This window comes from Myotis brandtii, unplaced genomic scaffold (assembly GCF_000412655.1).
Source record: "Myotis brandtii unplaced genomic scaffold, ASM41265v1 scaffold601, whole genome shotgun sequence".
Taxonomy (NCBI): Eukaryota; Metazoa; Chordata; class Mammalia; order Chiroptera; family Vespertilionidae; genus Myotis; species Myotis brandtii.
This window is the reverse complement of record NW_005370276.1, coordinates 1,445,636-1,464,786: the sequence shown is the minus strand read 5'-3', so window position 1 is coordinate 1,464,786 and position 19,151 is coordinate 1,445,636. Positions and strand designations below refer to the sequence as shown.

Below are 19,151 nucleotides of genomic sequence, written 5' to 3'. Positions count from 1 at the left end.
AAAAAAAAAAAAAGAATAGCAACTACGCCCTGGTGTGGCTCAGTGGCTAAAGCCACGGCCTGCAGACTGAAGGGTCCCTGGTTCGATTCCGGTCAAGGGCACATGCCCGGGTTGCAGGCTCGATTCCCAGTAGGGGACGTGCAGGAGGCAGCCCATCGATGATTCTGTCTCATCATTGATTTTTTTACTCTCTCTCCCTCTCCCTTCCTCCCTGAAATCAATAAAAATATATATTAAAAGAAAATAATAGCAACCACCTACTTCCTAAGCAGCTTGCACAGTTCTGGGCACCCATCTACCCCTCACCACCCTCTGTGTCCTTATCCCATCTGAGAGATGGGGAGGTTGAGGCCCAGAGAGGGTGACTTGCTCAAGGCCACACGGCTGGGAAGACGGAGCTGGGATGCAACCCGGAGGCGGGCTCCAGCGCACACGCTCTTGGCTGCTACACTGTCCCGCCTCCCAGAGCCAGGAGGGGAGAGAGGGTCTCACCTTTCTGGGTCCCAGGCACCCGCGTGGTGTTGAATATCTTCTCATACTGGGCGGAGCACAAGGGCCGCATTCCCATCAGCAACGTCTGCAGGAGACCTCAGGCTCGGGAGCTGCCCCCCCCCCGGGGCCCACGCGGCCCCGCAGCCACAGGACCAGGCCTCTGTCCCCCGGGGCGGCCCTCTTACCGGCAGGATCTCCTGGCGGTTCAGGCGGTGGCGGTAGAGGAGCAGGGCGTGCACAGCGTTCCCAGCGCGAGCAGCCTGCACGGGTGTGGGCGTGACATACAGGAAGTCCTGGGGGCCGAGGAGGGGGCAGCAAAACGCCTGGGGTCAGGTTTGCCCCTGATCCCCAAACACAGACGGGTCCTGCCCCCAACAGAGGGCGAATGGTGAATCCAAGACAGTGATTTGGGTCACTGACCCTAAACCCCACCTTTTATCATTTTATGAGCCCCACTCCCTCCTCAGCTCCCAGCCCCCTTCTCCCCTCTCACCATCATATAATAGTTGCTATTCACCATCAGCGAGTTGCGGGAGCGAAGGTACACGAACTCTTCCCACCAGTCACTGACCTGGGGACGGTCACAGAGACGCAGAGCTGGGGTGGCAGGGCCAGTGCAGGGGGGGCAGTGGCAGGGCCCAGCCACCCCAGACTTGACTGTGTCTGACAGGGAGGGCGGAGCCCAGTGCAGGAGGCCAGCCTGAGTAGTCACTAGCAATAACCTAGAAGCTACGCTCATGCTGTGGAATATTACACAGCTGTTAAAAAGAACAAGGTGCCCTAACCGGTTTTGCTCAGTGGGTAGAGCGTTGGCCTGCAGACTCAAGGGTCCCAGGTTCGATTCCAGTCAAGAGCATGTACCTTGGTTGTGGGCACATCCCCAGTAGGGGGTGTGCAAGAGGCAGCTGATTGATGTTTCTCTCTCATCGGTGTTTCTAACTCTCTATCCCTCTCTCTTCCTCTCTGTAAAAAAATCAATAAAATATATTTTAAAAAATAAAAATCATCATTCTCCCCTTAAAAAAAAAAAAGAACAAGGTATATCTGTATTAGTGACACGGAGTGAGCACCAAGGTATGCTGCCGATGGCAAAGGCTGGGCACACAACAAGATATGTTTATCGATCCCATCGGAGATTAAAAAATCAACAATCAGGCCCTAACCAGTTTGGCTCAGTAGATAGAGCATCAGTCTGCGGACTGAAGGGTCTCAGGTTCGATTCCGGTCAAGGGCACGTGCCTAGGTTGCGGCCTCGATCCCCAGTGGGGGGCGTGCAGGACGCAGCCGATCAATGATTCTCTCTCATCATTGATGTTTCTCTCTCTCCCCCTCTCCCTTCCTCTCTGAAATCAATAAAAAATATATATATATTTTCTTTAAAAAGAACATCAGAGCGTGGAGAGAGGGGCTCACACTGTTGGCAGAGGACAGAGAGTTCAGAGTACTGGAGAGCGCAGAGGAGCTCGGAATATTGGAGCATCTGGGGCGGGTTTACATCATTGGAGCGTGGGGGCGGGGCTGAGATTGAGTAAGGGGCGGGGCTCAGGATGCCCGGTGTCTAGGTCCTCCAATCGCCGCAGGGCCTAGGGGTTGTGGGCGGGGCGTGGGGCGGGGCGTAACCCTGCCGGGTCAGGGGAAAGAGCTGGGACCTTCGCCTTCCCCACAGGGGACTCACGTAATTGGACGCCCACCAGGACTTGAGCTGCAGGTACCACTGCAGCAGCGACGCCTGCAGCCTCAGGAATTCCTGAGCCAGGCCCGCCGTCCAGTCGAAATCCTCGTCCGAAAGGACAGGCCGGACGGACTCCAGGTACTAAGGGAAGAGGCGGAGAGGTAGGCAGGTCACGCCCCCAAGCCCGCCCGCCCGCCTCTCCTCCCATCCCCCAGGGACCGGCCCACCTTGCGCACGGTGTCCTGCACCGAGGGCACTGGCTGGCGCGGCAGGGAGCGCTGGTAACTGAAGAGCATTGGGTGGCGGCCGGAGAAGATGCGGACCAGGGCCTGGGGAAGTGGGGATTGGGGGTCATCAAACCCCTCACTGGGGCTGGGGACCTGGGTGAGGTGTGTGTGGCAACCCACAGAGCAAATGGGACAGATACCGCCCCCCCCCAAAAGGGGGATAGAGACCCAGAGGGGGGGGGGACAGAGAAGTAGGCCCCCACAGGGCCCGAGCAGGGCTCTGCCCCTCACATACCAGCCAAGTCTTGGTGGGTGAGGACATGGCTCCGTGGGGTTCGAGGAGCCAGCCGTGGTAGGACAGCAGCAGCCTGAGAGCCACGTGAAGTGTGAAGATCAGGGCTCCCCAGAGGCAGGAAGCAAACAGTGCGGCCGCCAGGACCCCGCGAAGCCTGTGGTGCTGTCCACCCCTGGGCGGAGAGAGAGGAAGCGCTGGGCCTCCGGGCCTCAGAACCCCCCTCCCCTCCAGCCTCACTCGGCCCCTGCCCTCCCTAATATTCTCCCACTGGTCTTCCGGCTGCTGGAGGCTTATCTTGTGGGACTAGAGTCAGTTAGAGGGTCCAGTTTCCTCATTTGTGAAGGAGGCAGGATCCTCTCGCAGCACCCTCCTCCTCCCAGGACTGTGGGGACCCCAAGCTTCTAAAATCACCTCTCACCGTCTCATGGAAACTGGCAGGTGCTTAATAAGTGGTATTTCTATTAAAAGGACACTTTTCCCTCCCAGATATCAATTATACTCTCAGCGAGGTTCTCAAAGTGTGGGCCTTGGACCAACAGCATCAGCTGCACCTGGAAGCTTGCTGGGAATGCAGATTCCTGGGCCCCCAGACCTAGTAAGACAGAATCTGTTGGGTCGGGGTCCAGCAATCAGTGTTGGGGTTTTTAAAAATGTTTTTATTGAGTCTAGAGAGAGGGGAAGAGAGAGAGAAACATCAATGTGAGAGAGAAACATCGATTGGTTGCCTCCCAAGTGCCCTCCACCAGGGATGGAACCTGCAACCCGGGCATGTGCCCTGACCAGGAATCGAACCAGCAACCAACCATTCAGTGCATGAGACAACACCCAACCAATTGAGCCACATTGGCCAGGGTAGCAATCAGTGTTGTCTTTTTAAAATATGTTTTTATTGCCCTGGCTGGTTTGGCTCTGTGGATAGAGTGTCGGCCTGCGGACTGAAGGGTCCCAGGTTTGATTCTGGCCAAGGGCACATGCCTGGGTTGTGGGCTCGATCCCCAGTAGGGGGTGTGTGCAGGAGGCAGCCGATCAATGATTCTCTCTCATCATTGATGTTTCTATCTCTCTTTCCCTCTCCCTCTCTGAAATCAATAAAAATAAATTTAAAATGTTTTTATTGATTTTAGAGAGAGAAGAAGGGAGAGGGAGAGATAGGAACATAAATGAGAGATATTGATTGGCTGCCTCCTGCATGCACCCCCATTGGAGATGGAGCCCGCCACCCAGGCACATGCCCTGATCGGGAATCAAACCGGGGACCTCTTGGTTCATGGGTCAATGCCCAACCACTGAGCCACACCGGCTGGGCAGCAATTGGTGTTTGAACAAGCCTTCCCAGGTGGTTCCAAATTAAACTCAAGTTTAGGAAACTGGCCTACAGTAAACTGGCCTACAGTTTGCAATGTTGCTAACAGACATGGGAGCAAATCCCACCTGGAGGAGCTGGGGGAGTCGCTCCCCCCTATGCACAGGGCAAATCCCTACAGTAAACTGGCCTACAGTAAACTGGCCTACAGTAAACTGGCCTACAGTAAACTGGCCTACAGTAAACTGGCCTACAGTTTGCAACGTTGCTAACAGACATGGGAGCAAATCCCACCTGGAGGAGCTGGGGGAGTCGCTCCCCCCTGTGCACAGGGCAAATCCAATCTTCCTGAAAATTTCTATCTCCAATGCAAGAGCAGGCCTTTGGGCTGTCTACCCCAAATCTTCCTTCTTCCCTAGGGGCACTTATGCAAGAGTTAGACCCTGCCGGGTCACCATGATCTGGTTGCCAAATCCTTCCCAAAGCCGACAGCAACAACTGTAATATGACAACTGGTCCCATTTAACAACCTCCTGGCACCGTACTGAATATTCCACATGCGTGATTTTAATTCTTCCAACCACCCTAAGAAGCGATTATTATTACCCCCATTTAATAAATGAAAACCCTGACACCTAAACTGGTGAAGTCTCTTACCTGAAAGTGCACAATCAGAGACTAGCAGAGTTCACACTTGCATCAGTACACATAACCATATCTAAGACATTTTCTAGTTTGTCACCATCCCTCTTAACAAGAAGCAGCCAGGATGGAAAGAAGAGAGAAAAGCACCTCCTTTTTTATTGATGTGGTACCTTTAGTAATCTGTCCCTTTTCTTTAGCAGGCGCAGCACACCGATAGAGAAACTTACCAGGTGGAGGGAAAGGAACTAGGGAGGTTACTGGGCTGAAGTGGGAACTCACCAATCTGGCAGCAACTCTTTAATCTTCTCCGTCAGTCCCAGGGAAGGATCCAGCTGGAGGAACCAGGCGAGCTGGATTGCACTGAAGAGGAAGAGCCAGCTGAGGGGGCTGGCAGGGAACACACCAGTGAGAAAGTCATTCTGTGGGGAAGAAAGAACATCCATTCAATCGCATCCTCTGAGCACAATCCGTAGATATTGAGCATCCAGCGTGGGCTGGGTTCTGAGCTGGGTGCTCAAGACCCTGTGGGCAGCAGACTGATCTAGATTCTATCCTCACGGAGGTCAGTCAAGAATGAAGCGAGTGCTAATGGCAGGAGACAAGGCACAAGAGCCCTGTGGTGGCAGCTTGCTCATCCTGAGGGAGTCAGGGAGGGCTTCCTGGAGGAGGTTACTCTCAGGAAGGACCTGGAAGACAAAATGATCCCCCAGACAGGGGAGCATCTGGAGCTCAGGAGGCCTTCTGGAGCTACCTGGCCGTGGAATGAATGAGGAATGGATGAAAGTGCTGGGTTACTAGTCAGATTCCTAGAGAAGGGTGAACAAGATAATTAACATGTAATGAGCGCTTACTACATGCCAGGTGCCCTTTACAAGGCTTAACTCTTTAAATCCTCCCACAACCCTGAGAAGTAGGTGCTAAGATTATCTCATTTTACATGAAAAACAAGCCCTGGTGGGTTTGGCTCAGTGGATAGAGCATCAGCCTATGGACTGAAGGGTCCAGGGTTCAAATCCAGTCAAGGGCAGGCTCCTCCCTGGCCCGGGCCCTGGTCCGGGCTTGTTAAGGGAGGCAACCAATCGATGTGTTTCTATCACATCAATATTTCTCTCTGTCTTTCCCTCTTCCACTTTCTAAAAACCAATGGGAAAAACATCCTTGGATGAGGCTTTAAAACAACAAAACAGCCCTAACTGGTTTGGCTCAGTGGATAGAGCATCGGCCTGTGGACTGAAGGGTCCCAGGTTCGATCCCGGTCAGGGGCATGTACCTTGGTTGCGGGCGCATCCCCAGTAGGGGTTGTGCAGGAGGCAGCTGATCGATGTTTCTAACTCTCTATCCCTCTCCCGTCCTCTCTGTAAAAAATCAATAAAGTATATTTTAAAAATATAAAAACAACAAAACAAGCAAACAAAACAACACAGCTTCAAGATCACACAGAGAGCAAAGTTAAGACAGGATAAAAGCTACCACCGACCATTAGCTGGGGCATCACCATCCCGGCTCAAGCGACCTCTTTCTCTCAGAAATCAGGCTTTAGAACCTGGGCTCTGGAGTCCACCCTCCGTTCTGTCACTAACTGGCCGAGTGATGGCAAGCACGTGCCCTCTCTGTGTCCTCCCCTGTGGAATGGGAGCGATCTCGGAACTTGCCTCACTGAGCTGTCACAAGGGCCGGATGAGACACTGTCATTCCACAAATGCTAACTGGGGCCCCACAGCAGTGACCAGATAGCAAGATTCCTGCGGTCACGGGGGACAGAGATAATGCCTGCGTAAGGGAAGGCCTCAGTGCAGTGTGTCGGACAGCGCCAGGTGCTAGGGAGAAAAATACAGCAGAAAAGGGGCCTGGGGAAGGGCCTGCACGGCTCAGCTCAGAGCCAGGCACTCGGCAGGTGCGCAAGAAATGTCACCACAGTGAGCCTTTCTACTGCTGCTCTACTTCTCCTGGGGGATTTATGTACTTGACAGTCTGTCTTCCTTTGGCTTGGCAGGAAACGTTACAGGCACATGTGGTTATTTTTGTTTCTTTTTTGTTAATCCTCACCTGAGGGTATTTTTTTCATTGCTTTTGAGAAAGAGAGAGAGAGAAAGAGAGAGAAACATCGATGTGAGAGAGACACATCAACTAGTTGCCTCCAGCATGCCCCAGACCAGGGGTGGGGAGTAAACTAACCCAGGTTACACTCAACCACTGAGCTCCCCCGTGCCAGGCGGGAGCACCCACTTTAAAGCCTGCAGATGAAAGGGGAAGATGAGAAGTGAACCATGGGAAGGGCACTGAGCTCTAGAAATTGGGGTGCAAGTTGTGTCTGGAGGCGTGGGGAAAGTGGGGGTCCCAGAAGTGGGTGCAAGCGGTAAACAGGGGTTCCCAGTGGGTGAGGCTGAGGATCCCTGAAGTGAGCCACAGACCAGAAAGCAGCTTTCAGAAGTCCTGGGAGCGGACAGCTTTCCCAGGAGGGGGGCCGCCTGGGTGCCAGAGGTGGGCCTCGGGCAGCCCGGAAACAGGTAACGGGATCCCCGGAAGGAAACCGAGCCGCAGCCCTCCTCACCCAGAACCGGGAGAGATGCCTTTTCCAGGAGCGCAGTCCGGACAGGTAGATGTCCTGCAGCGCCGAGGCACTGAGGTCCGCTTCCGCCCCGTCCGAGGTCAGTGAGGGTCGGAAGCCCACGGCTTGGTGCGCTTCAGCCATGTCCCGCCGGGCCCCTGGGGGAGGACAGAGTCACTCCCTAAGCCCCCAGCTCGCGGCTCCCCCAGACCCAGGAGTCCAGGACCCCAGGCGTAGAGGACGCCAGCTCACCCTTCCTAAGGGTCTTGAGGGTCCCGGCCAAGCACTCGGTGTTGGGGGGACCCTCAGTTGGGGACCTCTGTGAAATGAATACACACCGAGGCGGAGGGCTACCTCGCGTTTACCTCTCTGAGGCTCTGCTGAGGCTGGTGCGGGGGCAGTGCCTCCTCCCCATACAGGACTTTCAAATTCGGGGGCGGAGGGGAGAAATCCGTCCAGGGAGAGTTACGGGGTCTCCGAGATAAATATCAGTCCGAGACCCATTTGAAACAAACACCTGCCAGAGGCTGGCACTGTCCGCCCCGTTTCCGTTTCCCATTCCAAGGCCGGGTGGGGTGGGGGCGGGGGAACTGTCTATAAATTCACCCAGCGTCCCCTCCCCCTCGACAGGGGCTAGAGGGGATGGGGGAGGGCGCGCCCTACTGCGCATGCCTCGCAGCCAGGGATGCTTCGAGGACAAGTGATGGAGAAGCTCTTCTGCCCAAACCGGGACACAGGCCTCCAGCCCCCGCGGCAGCTCGGGCCCCTCCGGTCCCGTACTCACTACGCTGGGTCGGGGGTCCGCCGATAGGATCCTGGGGACCAAGCCGGATGACGCCTCCCCGACCCCCGATTTGGAGCGCCAGGCCTGTCTCCCACTTGCATAGACATAGGCAACCCAGGGCGACGAGTCCACGATTTGGTCGGTGGGCTTCCGGAGTTCCTGCACGCCCCGGATCACCCCACACACAGGAACCCCGATTCCTGTCTCGCGTGTGCCTCCCCGGTATTCCAGTCCCTGGTTCTGTCCCCGCCCCCTTCCAATCTCGGCGTCCTATCCCCGCCCCCTTCCAATTGCTCTGCGTCCTATCCCCGCCCCCTCGGACCCCAGCTTCCAATCCCCTCCCAGCGTGGAGTCCTAGCGGTCTTCCTACCCCGCCCCATTCCCCATTCGCCCCCAGCCTTCTACGCAGCATCTACCCTGAGCCCCAGGCTCTCGGGCTCCCCAGTCCGCTCTCTCTCAAGGAGCTCGCTCCTCTCTCTTCCGGGAACGAGGCTCAGCTTGGAATTCGCAGCCGACCTCCGGTAGGCTAGTCACGCACGTGGGGCATCCAGCTGGAGCTGAAGCGAATCTCCGTCCTCCCATCCCAGGGAGGGAGGAGAGCTGCTTTGGGACCCGATAGGCCCACAAAACTACCCGCACAAGGTGCAACTGCGCTGGTGCGAGGGAGGCGGCTACAGCCGGTTGGATTCAAGTTAGACAGTCAAAGGGACTTCCACGAGGGAAAATGTGTTAGGGGCTGGACTCAGATGGTCAGACCAGAAAGAGCAGAGACTGAAACATGGAGATCATCTTTTATTTGGCTCTGGACATTGGTATTCTTTGTCCGTGCTGGCTCTGGGGTCCCCCTGGGTCCCGCCCAGTCACAGCGGGGGCTGGGGGAGGGGAGGGGGAGGCTGTTGGGCGGAAGATATCTGGGCAAGCCCATGTGGAACTAGGGGAAAACTTGGGGTCGTGGCCCCAATATACAGATGGGTAAACTGAGGCTAGGGGAGGTGCAGAGAGGTGCCAAGGTCACCCAACAAGCTGGGCACTGCGCAGGCCTCATTGCCACAGGTCCAGGAGACCAACTAGACTAGAACTCCATAGCCCAACTTTCCTTGGAGGCAGAGCGGGGCCAGTATCGGGTCTCCAGCAGGTGGTATATTTGGCATGTGCCCAGGGAACAGGGGCCACAGAGGAGCGTGATACTGAGGTACAAACAGGAAAATGGGGTTCAGTATCCGACAGGGCAGCTCTGAGATGCCTTCCTGTTCTGAGACTGAAAGCCTTGGCCTGAGGAGGGCGCATGCCCTTCAAGGTCTCCTTGCAGGCATGTCCCTGACACCACCAGCCTTTCCCACCTGCCCAAGGACTCGGGGTCCCCCAGGGTGGAGGAAGCTAGAAGCAATAGCAGGTGGGTGTTGGTCACCAGAAAAATCGGTGAGTGAAGTTGCCCCTGCGCAGGGCAGCCCCGCCCCCTCCCCCTGGTCTGGATAACCTTCCAGGGTGAGATGTAGCCTAAGGCCTGTTTTACCTCCCGAGAGAGTAAAACAGGCCGAAGTCTCTGAGGCCACACCAAGCCAGAGAGGCACGATTAGCACCCAGATCTCCACCTCCTTCCTCCACGGCTCCTAGGGAGCCCTCATGGGTGTGCTGGTGCGCCCAGGCCTCAGGAGAGGGAATCCTAAGGCCTAGGGAAGAGGGACGGGACAGCTGACACTTTCAAGTGGCGTCAGCATCTGCTTCCAAGGAAAGGGGTGGGGAAGGGGACGCTCTGGGCTCCAGTATAGACCAGACCTCACCCTCACCCAGGGAGACTCCGGAACCTAAAGCCCCTGGGGATAGGGACAGAGCCCGAGCCTCAGCACTGCCAGTGTGAACACCATCCTAGAAGAACGATCAGCTGCCTGCAAGCCTAGGGCTCAGCTGTACGGAAGCAGGCGGAGCAGGCGCTGTGGAGACAGGGATGCTGTGCTGAGTGGTCCAGGTCCTGGGGGATGGGGGCTCTGTGCACAGGGCCATGGGGGAGGGTGGTGGATGAGGACACCGTGCCTGCAGCAGGGGCGCTATGAAGGTCAGTGGGACCTTGGTGCCCACCTCTGAGGTGGGGAGGCTCTGCTACCCTGAGGTGGGACCCCCACCCTAGGTCACACACCCCCAGAAGGAATTCTGACCCCCAGTGCAACTCCACCGCAACTCAGTTTCCTAGCTGCTGAGGGCAGGACAGAACTCACTGCCAGTCAGCCCTGGCATGGCCTTGGAGGGGCCTGGACAGAAAAAAACAGAGGAATCGTGTGTGTTGGGGGAGGCAGGGAAATGGCCTTTTGAGAAGCTTAAGGGCCCAGCTATACTGGGAACCCACACCCCAATCCTCCACCAGCCTGGCAGTGCAGCTGGGCACAGAGCCATGCCCAGTGGGGACGAGAGATAACAGGGCCTCAGGGGCAGGAGAGGGGACTGGGGGGACAGACTCACTCCCCCCAGGGGGGGAGGGAGATCCTGGGAGCGAGCAAGAGGCGAGTTGGGACAAGACTCAGAGGGCTGTGGTGAGACAGAACAAGACACAAGTGAGGACAGAGACCTACAGCCATCATCCGGGTACTCCTGGCTGCTCAGACTGAAACCTTAGCACCTGCACACGGAACCCCAGCCCCCCGGAAGCCAAGCTGTCCCAGCTGAGGATTTATTGGCATAAATGTAACCATATAAAAACATAAGTTATGAAAAACAGTCACAATGTGCCCTCCCCCCAACCCTCCCATCCCAGGCCCAGGCCCCTGTCACTCCCTTCTGAGAAAAGGAGAGGAAGGGGGATCCTGAAACCGCCTAAGAAATGCCACAGCCGCTGGGCCTGTGCAGGGCCGGCCGGGCTGGGGTGGGAGACACCGGGCGCCGTCTCAGCGCATCCGGTAGTCGGTGGAGCAGGACAGCTCACACAGCTGGCCCTTGAAGTCCAGGTCAATGGTGAAGTCCAGGTCGCGCTGTGGGGAGAGGGAGGACATGAGGGGACCGGAGACAGGGCAGGCAGAGAGGCAGAACTGTCCAGGTCAGGAGGAAGCAGAGGGGAGCACCCTCTCCAGTTTGTAATACCCCCACGTCTCTTAGCGACCAGTGTCACCTGGGGCACAGCAAACAGTCCCTGGTTGCGAGTCCCTGCTTTAACGGGCTTGTCTCCCTGACTTTGAAAGTGGGTGCCTTTGGGCCACTCCCCTCCATCCAGGCTCCCTGGGCACCATCCAGCCTTACACACTGGCCTGATGTTTTGGCGCAGGCCACGCCCCTCAGGAATCAGACCCTTCCTCCTCCCATGAGGCTGAGCTGGAGCTCCTGACTCTGCCCCAGACCTGCCTCCAGCCCCCAGCCTCCCAGCCAATGGCAGCTGCGTCCTGCCAGGGGCGCAGGAGGAACAAACGGCCCGGCCCTCCTTTGCTTCCCTTGATCCCCAGGCCCAGGCTGGGAAACCAGGCTCTCCCCCCCGCCCTCTCAGCTGGCCCGCCCTCGCCAGCTTGGCACAGTCACCTCCCGCTGTCCAGCTGTCGTTTACCACTGACCGTGACCCATGTCTAGATCGGGAACATCGGGAGGGCAGGGGTTCAGCCTGATCGTGGCTGGGTCCCCAGGGCCCACTGCCCGTAGGTGCTCAATACAATCCGTGTTCCATAGACAGACCCCCAAGAGCCTCAGACAAGCAGAGGTGCCTCCATAGTCCACCCCCAGGTGCCCCCGAGCCTCACATTGTTCTTGGCGTTTGGCCGCATGCCAATGGTGCCAAAGATCTCCTCGCCCGTCTTCACCGTCAGGTAGTCCTCCATGTAGAACACGGTCTGCTTCCAGTGTGTGTACGGGGACTCGGGGCCTGAGGGCAGAGTCGGGTCAGCCGACTGGCCCCTGCGCCCCCACTTGGTCTTGCCCTTCCCTCTGCCTGGCACCCCCCACACCAATGGCTGTTTACGGAGCGTTGACTGTGGTCCACCTGCCCGTGAATCCCTTCCCCCTCCTCACCCCTCAGAGGGTCCTGCCTAGGTTCCGCGGGTGGGGAAACTAAGGCAGAGCAGGCGGCCCCTTCCCGCGGACTCACTGGTGGAGAAGCCGGTCCTCTTGTGGCAGCGCGTGAACTCGATGTTGAAGTAGGCCACCAGGGCGTGCACGTAGTCGTTCCGCTTCACTTGCAGGCAGAAGGGCGAGGTGAAGGTCAGGTCTTCGACCTTCACGGTGTAGATGTCCACCTCCTGCGGGACAGGCCCATGAGCCCCACGCCGCCGCGTCCGGCCCAGGGTCCAAGGCAAACGGGGGAGGGGGGGGCGGGCGGGGGGTGGAGTCCCTGTTCCCTCCTCTCCCCATCCGAACCTCAAACCCGAGTTTATTCCTGGACCTACCACTTTTCTTGAAGAACTGCCCGTTCACCCCTCCCCATGGCCTAGCCCCTGCCCCAGCAGCCTCCTCATGGGGCTCCCTGCTTCTATCCCCCCCGCCCCGCCCACATAACTGAGCCGGACACATCCATCAGCCAAGGTGACAGCTGTAAAACAAGCCAATCAGATTGTGCCAAGCCCTTGCTTAAACCCCGGGCAGCTCCTGGACTCGCTCAGAACAAAGCCCTGGTTCTGATGCAGCCTCAGAGGCTGGGCCGGTCAGGGCGCCTGCTCGTCTCCCGTCTCCTCTCCTCACTCCCTCCACGTGGTTCTGCCTGCCTCACAGAGTGACGTGTGGGACGTGGAGAGAGGGGCTCAACAATGGATCACAGCCCGTATCCTTGACTTATGATAAACTCGCTCCTGGCCCGGCTTCTGGCATTCGCTGCGCTCAGGTGAGCCCCACCCAGGGGTCTGAGCTGCCGCCTGTGTTCCCTCTGGAAAGAGTGTCCCTGGGCAGGGCAAGCCCAGCTCAATGGGTTCCATCTTAGAACCACTGGCCTTGGCTGGCTCGGAGCTTTTTAATGGAAGACACAGCTCCGCTGGGCCCCTAGCATTACCCTGGCTGACGGGCGAGGAACCCAAGACCTCAGGCCGGCACGCCGCGCCCTGATGTGTCACATGCGGGACAGGTGCTGGCCCTTTGGTTCCAACCCTGGGGGACACCTGGCCATGCCCATCCCCTCACCTTGATGAGGCAGGCGTTGGTGACCAGCTGCTTGGGGTCCACCACATCCACCAGGGGCTCCTTGATGGCCACGTCTTTGATGCAAGACATGTCAAAGCCATACACATTCTCCCACCCTGGGAGGAGGCAGGGAGGAGGGGTGAGCACACCGCGGTGCCCAGGTCAGGTCGAGCCCGCCCCAGCCCACGAGCTCCTTGGGCCCAAGCTCACAGTGGATCTTGTAGTCTTTGTACTGCCGGTCCTCGATGGCCGTCACGTACAGCGTGGCTCGGTCTGGGAAGATGAGGCCATCGGGCGCCTGTGTAAGGGAAGGGTGAGGGCGTGAAGGGTGGGGGGGCCTTGGTAACGCTGCTGCCAAACCTCTCCAGTGTGTGCCACCCCCTCGGCCCCACCCTTGGCCGAGCCATCCACACTTCAGGCAGCCGCCTCAGGGTTTCCTGCTCTGCCCACACCCCCAAATCATTCCCCACATGGCCATCAGGTGGCGCCCAGGAGCACCTAAATCAGACCCTGTCCGGAGGTTCTGAGGGATCATCAGAACCTTTCCTGGTTCCTGAGAGGGAAAGCAAAGTCTCATGAGGGTCCACAAGGCCCCTCCACCCCTCACCTCTAACTTCACCTCCTACTGCTCTTCCAGATCCTCATTTCACTAGCTTCCCTGCTGCTCAACACCCACGCACACTCCTGCCCCAGGACCTTTGCACTGGCTGAAATCCTGTCCAGTGTTCTTCCCCTCAGGAGCAGATCCTGTGTGGCTACTGCCCATCCTTTGATCAAGTCTCAGTCATCTCCCTTGGGTGTTCCCTCTGCCTGGCACATCTTTGATGTGAGAACCTGAGAGGATCACGCCCTCTCCCCCCACCTGTCCTTCCCTATCCCTTTGTCCTGCTATGGTTTTCTTCCCAGCGCTAACGCCTCCCTGACACTGGACCATCTCCTTGTCACCATGTAGCTCCCAAAAGTTGTTATACTCGTTTGGCTGTGGGCCTCCCAACATCTGTGCGGGCAATCCCCTGTGTTAAGTCCCCTGTGTGGGAAATACCTGGCCTGGCTTTGGCTTCCGGCCTGGCCCCCGACTGATACACGCAACAAACACCCTCAGGTCCCAGCCTGCGTTCCCCCCTGCCAGGGCCTCACCAGCCACTTGTCTCGGGCATAGAGCACGGTGTTGAGCATCGACTCGTAGAAGAGACAGTAGCCCATCCACTCGCTGATGATGATGTCAACCTTCTCCACCGGCAGCTCCACCTCCTCTACCTTCCCCTTGATGATGGTCACCACTGTAGGGGCAGAGAGGGGCACAGGCCTGAGGAGACCCGTCCGACTGCCTCCCTCTGGGGGCCCAGAGCCTGGGGACCCCACTGGGGCAGCCCTTGACTTCTAAGGAAGGGCTGGGGGCTACATTTGGGCATCTTCAAAGAACTCTGCCAGCTAAAGCCACGCCGTTCACTCAGTCTCAAGTTCACTCACTCTAGACATTTCCTGAGGCAGAAGCAGAAATCTTACATGGATTAGGCAGTAGGTGATGTTAAGGTTTTGCCAGTAACGGCACGATCATCTATTAGAAACACGCACAGCAGGATCTAAATGACATCACAGTTGGAATCTGCTTCCAATGGACATATCTCTGCCCCTCAAACCTCGCAGGTGGGAACTCAAAGGCCATCCAGCAACATCTAGCAACTTACATGTTTGACCCATCGACCTCACAGATGTACCAGTTCATTTGTGGAATGACCTTATACGCAGGAGAGGAAACTCTCAGAAGCAGCTAAATGCCCATCACCAGGAGCCTGGTTAAGAAGGCCCAGGTATGTGAGTATCAAAAAGAACAAGATCCTCTCAACGTCCTGCAACATGTTAAACGACACGATGACCGGAGAGAAAAAGTAAAGGGGCGGGGCTGGTGAGTGCCAACCTATGAACCAGAAGGTCACGGTTTGATTGCCGGTCAGGGCACATGCCCGGGTTGCAGGCTTGATCCCCAGTGGGGGGCATACAGGAGGCAGCCGATCAATGATTCTCTCTCATCGTGGACGTTTCTATCTCTCCCTCTCCCTTCCTCTCTGAAATCAATAAAAAGGTATTTTTTTTTTAAATAAGAAAAAGCCAAGGGAAAGACTTGTGTGAAATGCCATTTGTGTAAAAACAATGCACGTAAATGTGAAAAACATTTACACGCACATGTGCTGGTAGGTACAGAAGCCTGGGAATGTTGGCTGAGCTCCGAGAAGGGCGGCTCAGTGCCTTCTCACGTGGGCCCACATGACCCTATTCGCTGAAATATCTAAAGACTGCTTCTTGCCTAAGGTTTTAGAGCGAGGCACTGAGTTTGGGACTTTAACACTTAAATTCTAAGACAGTAGAACCTGCTTTTCAGGTTACGGGCTCTGAGGAGGTTGAATCCTCAGGCTGTTGGCAGCTCAGAGCCCACGGGAGAGGACAAGCTGAATCTGTGTTTAGTGGCCCCCACCCTCCCGCCAAGGGCCCAGGGAAGCTGGGATCGCCCCTTCCACCCCCACAAACCCATTCTCTTCCTGGGCTCACCATGGTCTAACTTGTTGGCTTTGACGATCTTCACCGCATAATCAGAGATACTGGAACACTCGATCCTAATGACCTTGCGGGCCCCGGCCTTGGCAGCAAACATACAGAGAATCCCCGTGCCTGAACCCACGTCTAGCACCACCTTGTCCTTGAAGAGGTGCCGGTTGTGAAACATGGAGTTGCGGTAGGTGAGGGTGCGCACCTCGTCTTTCAGCATCTCCTGGGGAGACGGGTTACGAAGGTACCATGAGGGGCCTACATCCACAGTTGGAAACAGGGGTGTCCTGGCCTCTGACACGCTGACAGTTTGGAGTGCTAGAGCTCAGCCTTCCCACTTGCTTAGTCCCTTTGCAACAAGTTATTTCCTTTCCACGTGCCTCAGTTTCCCTATTTGTAACATCAGACTGGATAGACTAAACTCTCATCGTAGATTAGCCAGATTCTACCACTGCCTCCTAAGCCTCAACTACATTTGCTTTTAAAAAGTCCTCAGTAGCCCGGTCAGCGTGAACCAGGAGGTCATGGTTTGATTCCAGGTCGGGGCACATGTCTGGGTTGTGGGCTTGATCCCCAGTAGGAGGTGTGCAGGAGGCAGCTGATCAATGACTCTCTCTCATCATTGATGTTTATATCTCTTTCTCTCTCTCCCTTCCTCGCTGAAATCAATAATCCACTGACCTGTACACTCAGAAAAAAAAGAAAAAAAAAGACCAAAAGAAAAAATCCTCAGGATCCATCCCAACTACTGGGACCTCAGCCTCCAGGGAAACAGAGTAGAGAAGCCATCTGCACACCAGACCTGAGCAGCTGGGGGACAATCCCACCGCCGGTCACTAGAGGGCGGCAGAAACCAGCCGGCCCTGACCTCCAGCTGCATCTCAGCCAAGCATGTGGGCTCCCACCCCTGCCTCCCAGGAGGGATCCTGAAGAGCACCTGGCTAACCTTGGTCTCCAAGGCAACCGCTGGCAGAGCAGACCCCAGGGTGAGCTTGGGGCATGCGCAGAGGGGCAGCCTGCTGACAGGGAAGGCAGGGTGCATGGTGGGAAATTCAGTTCCAGCCCTCCCATAAATTAACCTCTCCAGATTCAGCTGTGCACACTCACCTCGTGGATACCAAAGTGAGCATAGGAGTCGAAGTAGTAATCTTTGGACGTCATGTCCTCAGCGTTGGGCTTCTCGCTGCATTCTGCTTGGCCACAGGAGACCTGGGAGAGGGAGGACAGGACCATGGGTCAAATCTGGGGCTCCCCAAAGCGTCTTAAGCCTCCAGGTCCCTATTTCTCCCTGGAATAAATGTCCCCAAATCATACCATGGCAACCCTACAGCTCCCATCTGCCACCTTGCCTCCCCAGAACCCACAAGCTCCATATTCCTATTGCAGGATACCCCGCCCCCAGGGAACAACGATATCTCAGCCATGCCTACCATCTCTCCAGTCTCTCTGCCCCCGTCTCTAGCTCAGCCCACAGCTGGGAGGGGAGGGGAAGGCAGAACTGGAGCAGACATAGGGGAGGGCAAAGGGGAGCTGGAAATAGAGTTAAGGAAGCAGCCACACTATTGGGGAAGGCAAGGTGGGGGCCACAAACCTCGAGGGAGTGTGTACTAAGTGTTCGGGGGCAAAGGGCAAGCCGGTTTGAAGCAAGAGGGCTCATGGTTAGACCACTAGACAGGGCCTGAAGTGTGGCAAGATATCTTAATATGGGGAAGGGTCTCACAAAAGGATATTTACTTCTTCAAGAGGCGGCTGGAGGCTCATCCCATTAGCCAAGGTGGCTACAAAATTCTAGGAGAGAGTACAGGGAGAAAGGATTAGCTACTGGGAGTGGCTAGGGGCAGGCCAGGCCAGGCCAGGGGACCCTGGCTGTTAGAAGAGGGGAGTGTTTTCCTGCAATTTTCCTTTTCCTTGGTGGGGAGTGGTGGCAGAGAGAGCAGGTAATGAGGCAGGGTTGTTTCAAAAAGGGGTGGGACAAGTGGGGGGAGGAGAGAGGGATTCTGTCTCAGCTGTGGCTGGAGAGATGGCGGACGGATCCCAAGCTGCCCCTCTCTGGCCAGGCATCTGACCATGCACACCTCCCCCACCTGGCCCGGAGGAACTGGCACCCACTGGGCACATAGGCACTGCCAGCTGTCACTCCCCTCCATCATCTAATCCCCCCAGATTAGGTGACATTTCCTGACCCTGACACACACACACACACACACACACAGACAGACACACACACACACACACCCATAGCGGGGAGGTGGCTGGCAGAGTGTGCCCTCTGGGCACCTGCCACTTCTGGAAACCAGTCTCTCATGAGAGGATTCCAGGATGGAGATGTGGCACACAGGCACCCCCACCAGAGCTGGCCCCCGGCCCCCTAGCTCCTGCCTTGGGCTCAGGAAGCCAATCTCCTGGCTTATTTCCCTCCACCTAGGAAGACAGATTCCCCGGGAAGAGGCCGGACTCTGGACCCCCAGCCCTCCTCCCCCCATCCAGACACACATCGCAGGCTTGCAAGCCCCCAGGTGTTTGGTCAATTCCGAGGCAACCTCCCCGGAAGGTATTTCCCCCACCACCGGGGCCCTGGTCCAGGGCGGCCACGGGGGGATGGGAGTCATTGGAGTGACCCTGGGGAGCTGCCCTCCCACTCCAGGGAGAGCCACAAGGGAAGGGGTGAAAACCCGGCGGCCCCATCAGATGACAGCTGGGACCGGGCGCCGAGAAGCGTGACCCACAGGGCTCCGGGCTCCACCCCCATTCCCGCAAGCCGGCGAGGATGCCCACAAAGGGCGGCTGGGAGGGGATTCCCCGCTGGGCCCATTTCTCCATCTCACTCATGTCTCAGCCAGACAGGCCCCGGGCAGCCTGAAACCCCGCGCCGGCACCAACCCCACATGGCTGCACGGGAACCCACATTTTGGGAAACCATTTCAGGCATCCAGGCTCCGGACCCTCGCCCAGGGGTTCTAGAAGGGGGCGTCCACCCCCCGCCTTCACGAGCGCCGAGGGGAGAGGAATGGGGGTGAGAGCTCGCAGCCTCCATCACGGCCCCTTCCCGGCAGACCCCTCCCCTCGCGCGGCCGGGCTCCGACGGGGCGGTGGGCTTCCAGACACGCCCCATGAAAAAGATGTCCCTCCCACACACCCAGAAACGGCCACAAGGGGGTGCCGGGCGCCTTATCGGGACCGATCTCCTTCAGCTGGAGGCCCCCCCACCACCACCACCGAGAGAGGTCACAGGGGCATCCCCCATCCCCCCGCTCCCGAAGCCCCGGGAGGAGAATCCAGGCACAGGAAACGGGGGGCGGGGGAGGGGGAGCAGAGAAAAGCAGGTCTTTGTCTTCCTCCAATCCGAACCCAAAAGTGCACAAAACCTGGACCGAGGCCTAAGTGAATGCCCGGTCCTGGGAGGGGGATGTGGACCCGATACACCGCCCCTTCCTTCCAAGAGACTGAAGGCCCCCGAGTAAGTCCCACTCGGAAATGTACGCCGCGATCCTCGTGGAGGGCCGGGGGCCTCGGAAGGGTGAGAGCCTCCCCTCACCCTCCCCCCCGGGGCGCCCCTCCCCCC

General features: G+C 57.4%; 2 protein-coding genes across 4 annotated transcripts in view; both read right to left on the bottom strand.

Moving 5' to 3' along the window:
- The window catches only part of CPT1C (carnitine palmitoyltransferase 1C), a 15,471-nt gene extending 7,225 nt beyond the window's left edge, over nucleotides 1-8,246 (bottom strand). The window contains exons 1-9 of the mRNA XM_014550439.1: nucleotides 7,967-8,246; nucleotides 7,186-7,340; nucleotides 4,914-5,053; nucleotides 2,687-2,858; nucleotides 2,392-2,493; nucleotides 2,168-2,305; nucleotides 986-1,063; nucleotides 678-785; nucleotides 450-577 (exon numbers count right to left, since the gene is read on the bottom strand). Of these exons, the coding sequence (XP_014405925.1) occupies nucleotides 450-577; nucleotides 678-785; nucleotides 986-1,063; nucleotides 2,168-2,305; nucleotides 2,392-2,493; nucleotides 2,687-2,858; nucleotides 4,914-5,053; nucleotides 7,186-7,326 (1,007 nt within the window). The 5' untranslated portion in view covers nucleotides 7,327-7,340; nucleotides 7,967-8,246. The remainder of the gene's footprint in view (nucleotides 1-449; nucleotides 578-677; nucleotides 786-985; nucleotides 1,064-2,167; nucleotides 2,306-2,391; nucleotides 2,494-2,686; nucleotides 2,859-4,913; nucleotides 5,054-7,185; nucleotides 7,341-7,966) is intronic.
- Nucleotides 8,247-8,795: 549 nt separating this feature from the next.
- Nucleotides 8,796-19,151, bottom strand: part of PRMT1 (protein arginine methyltransferase 1) — a 10,834-nt gene continuing 478 nt past the window's right edge. Inside the window, exons 2-10 of one of the 3 annotated variants that reach the window (XM_005879535.2) lie at nucleotides 17,324-17,377; nucleotides 16,697-16,798; nucleotides 15,593-15,812; nucleotides 14,183-14,325; nucleotides 13,256-13,343; nucleotides 13,046-13,161; nucleotides 12,024-12,174; nucleotides 11,680-11,801; nucleotides 8,796-10,926 (exon numbers count right to left, since the gene is read on the bottom strand). In XM_005879535.2, coding sequence (XP_005879597.1) covers nucleotides 10,843-10,926; nucleotides 11,680-11,801; nucleotides 12,024-12,174; nucleotides 13,046-13,161; nucleotides 13,256-13,343; nucleotides 14,183-14,325; nucleotides 15,593-15,812; nucleotides 16,697-16,798; nucleotides 17,324-17,377 — 1,080 coding nt within the window. In that variant the 3' untranslated portion in view covers nucleotides 8,796-10,842. Of the gene's footprint in view, nucleotides 10,927-11,679; nucleotides 11,802-12,023; nucleotides 12,175-13,045; nucleotides 13,162-13,255; nucleotides 13,344-14,182; nucleotides 14,326-15,592; nucleotides 15,813-16,696; nucleotides 16,799-17,019; nucleotides 17,116-17,323; nucleotides 17,378-19,151 lie in introns of those variants that run through there. The other 2 variants (XM_014550469.1, XM_005879536.2) reach the window with 2 other exon arrangements.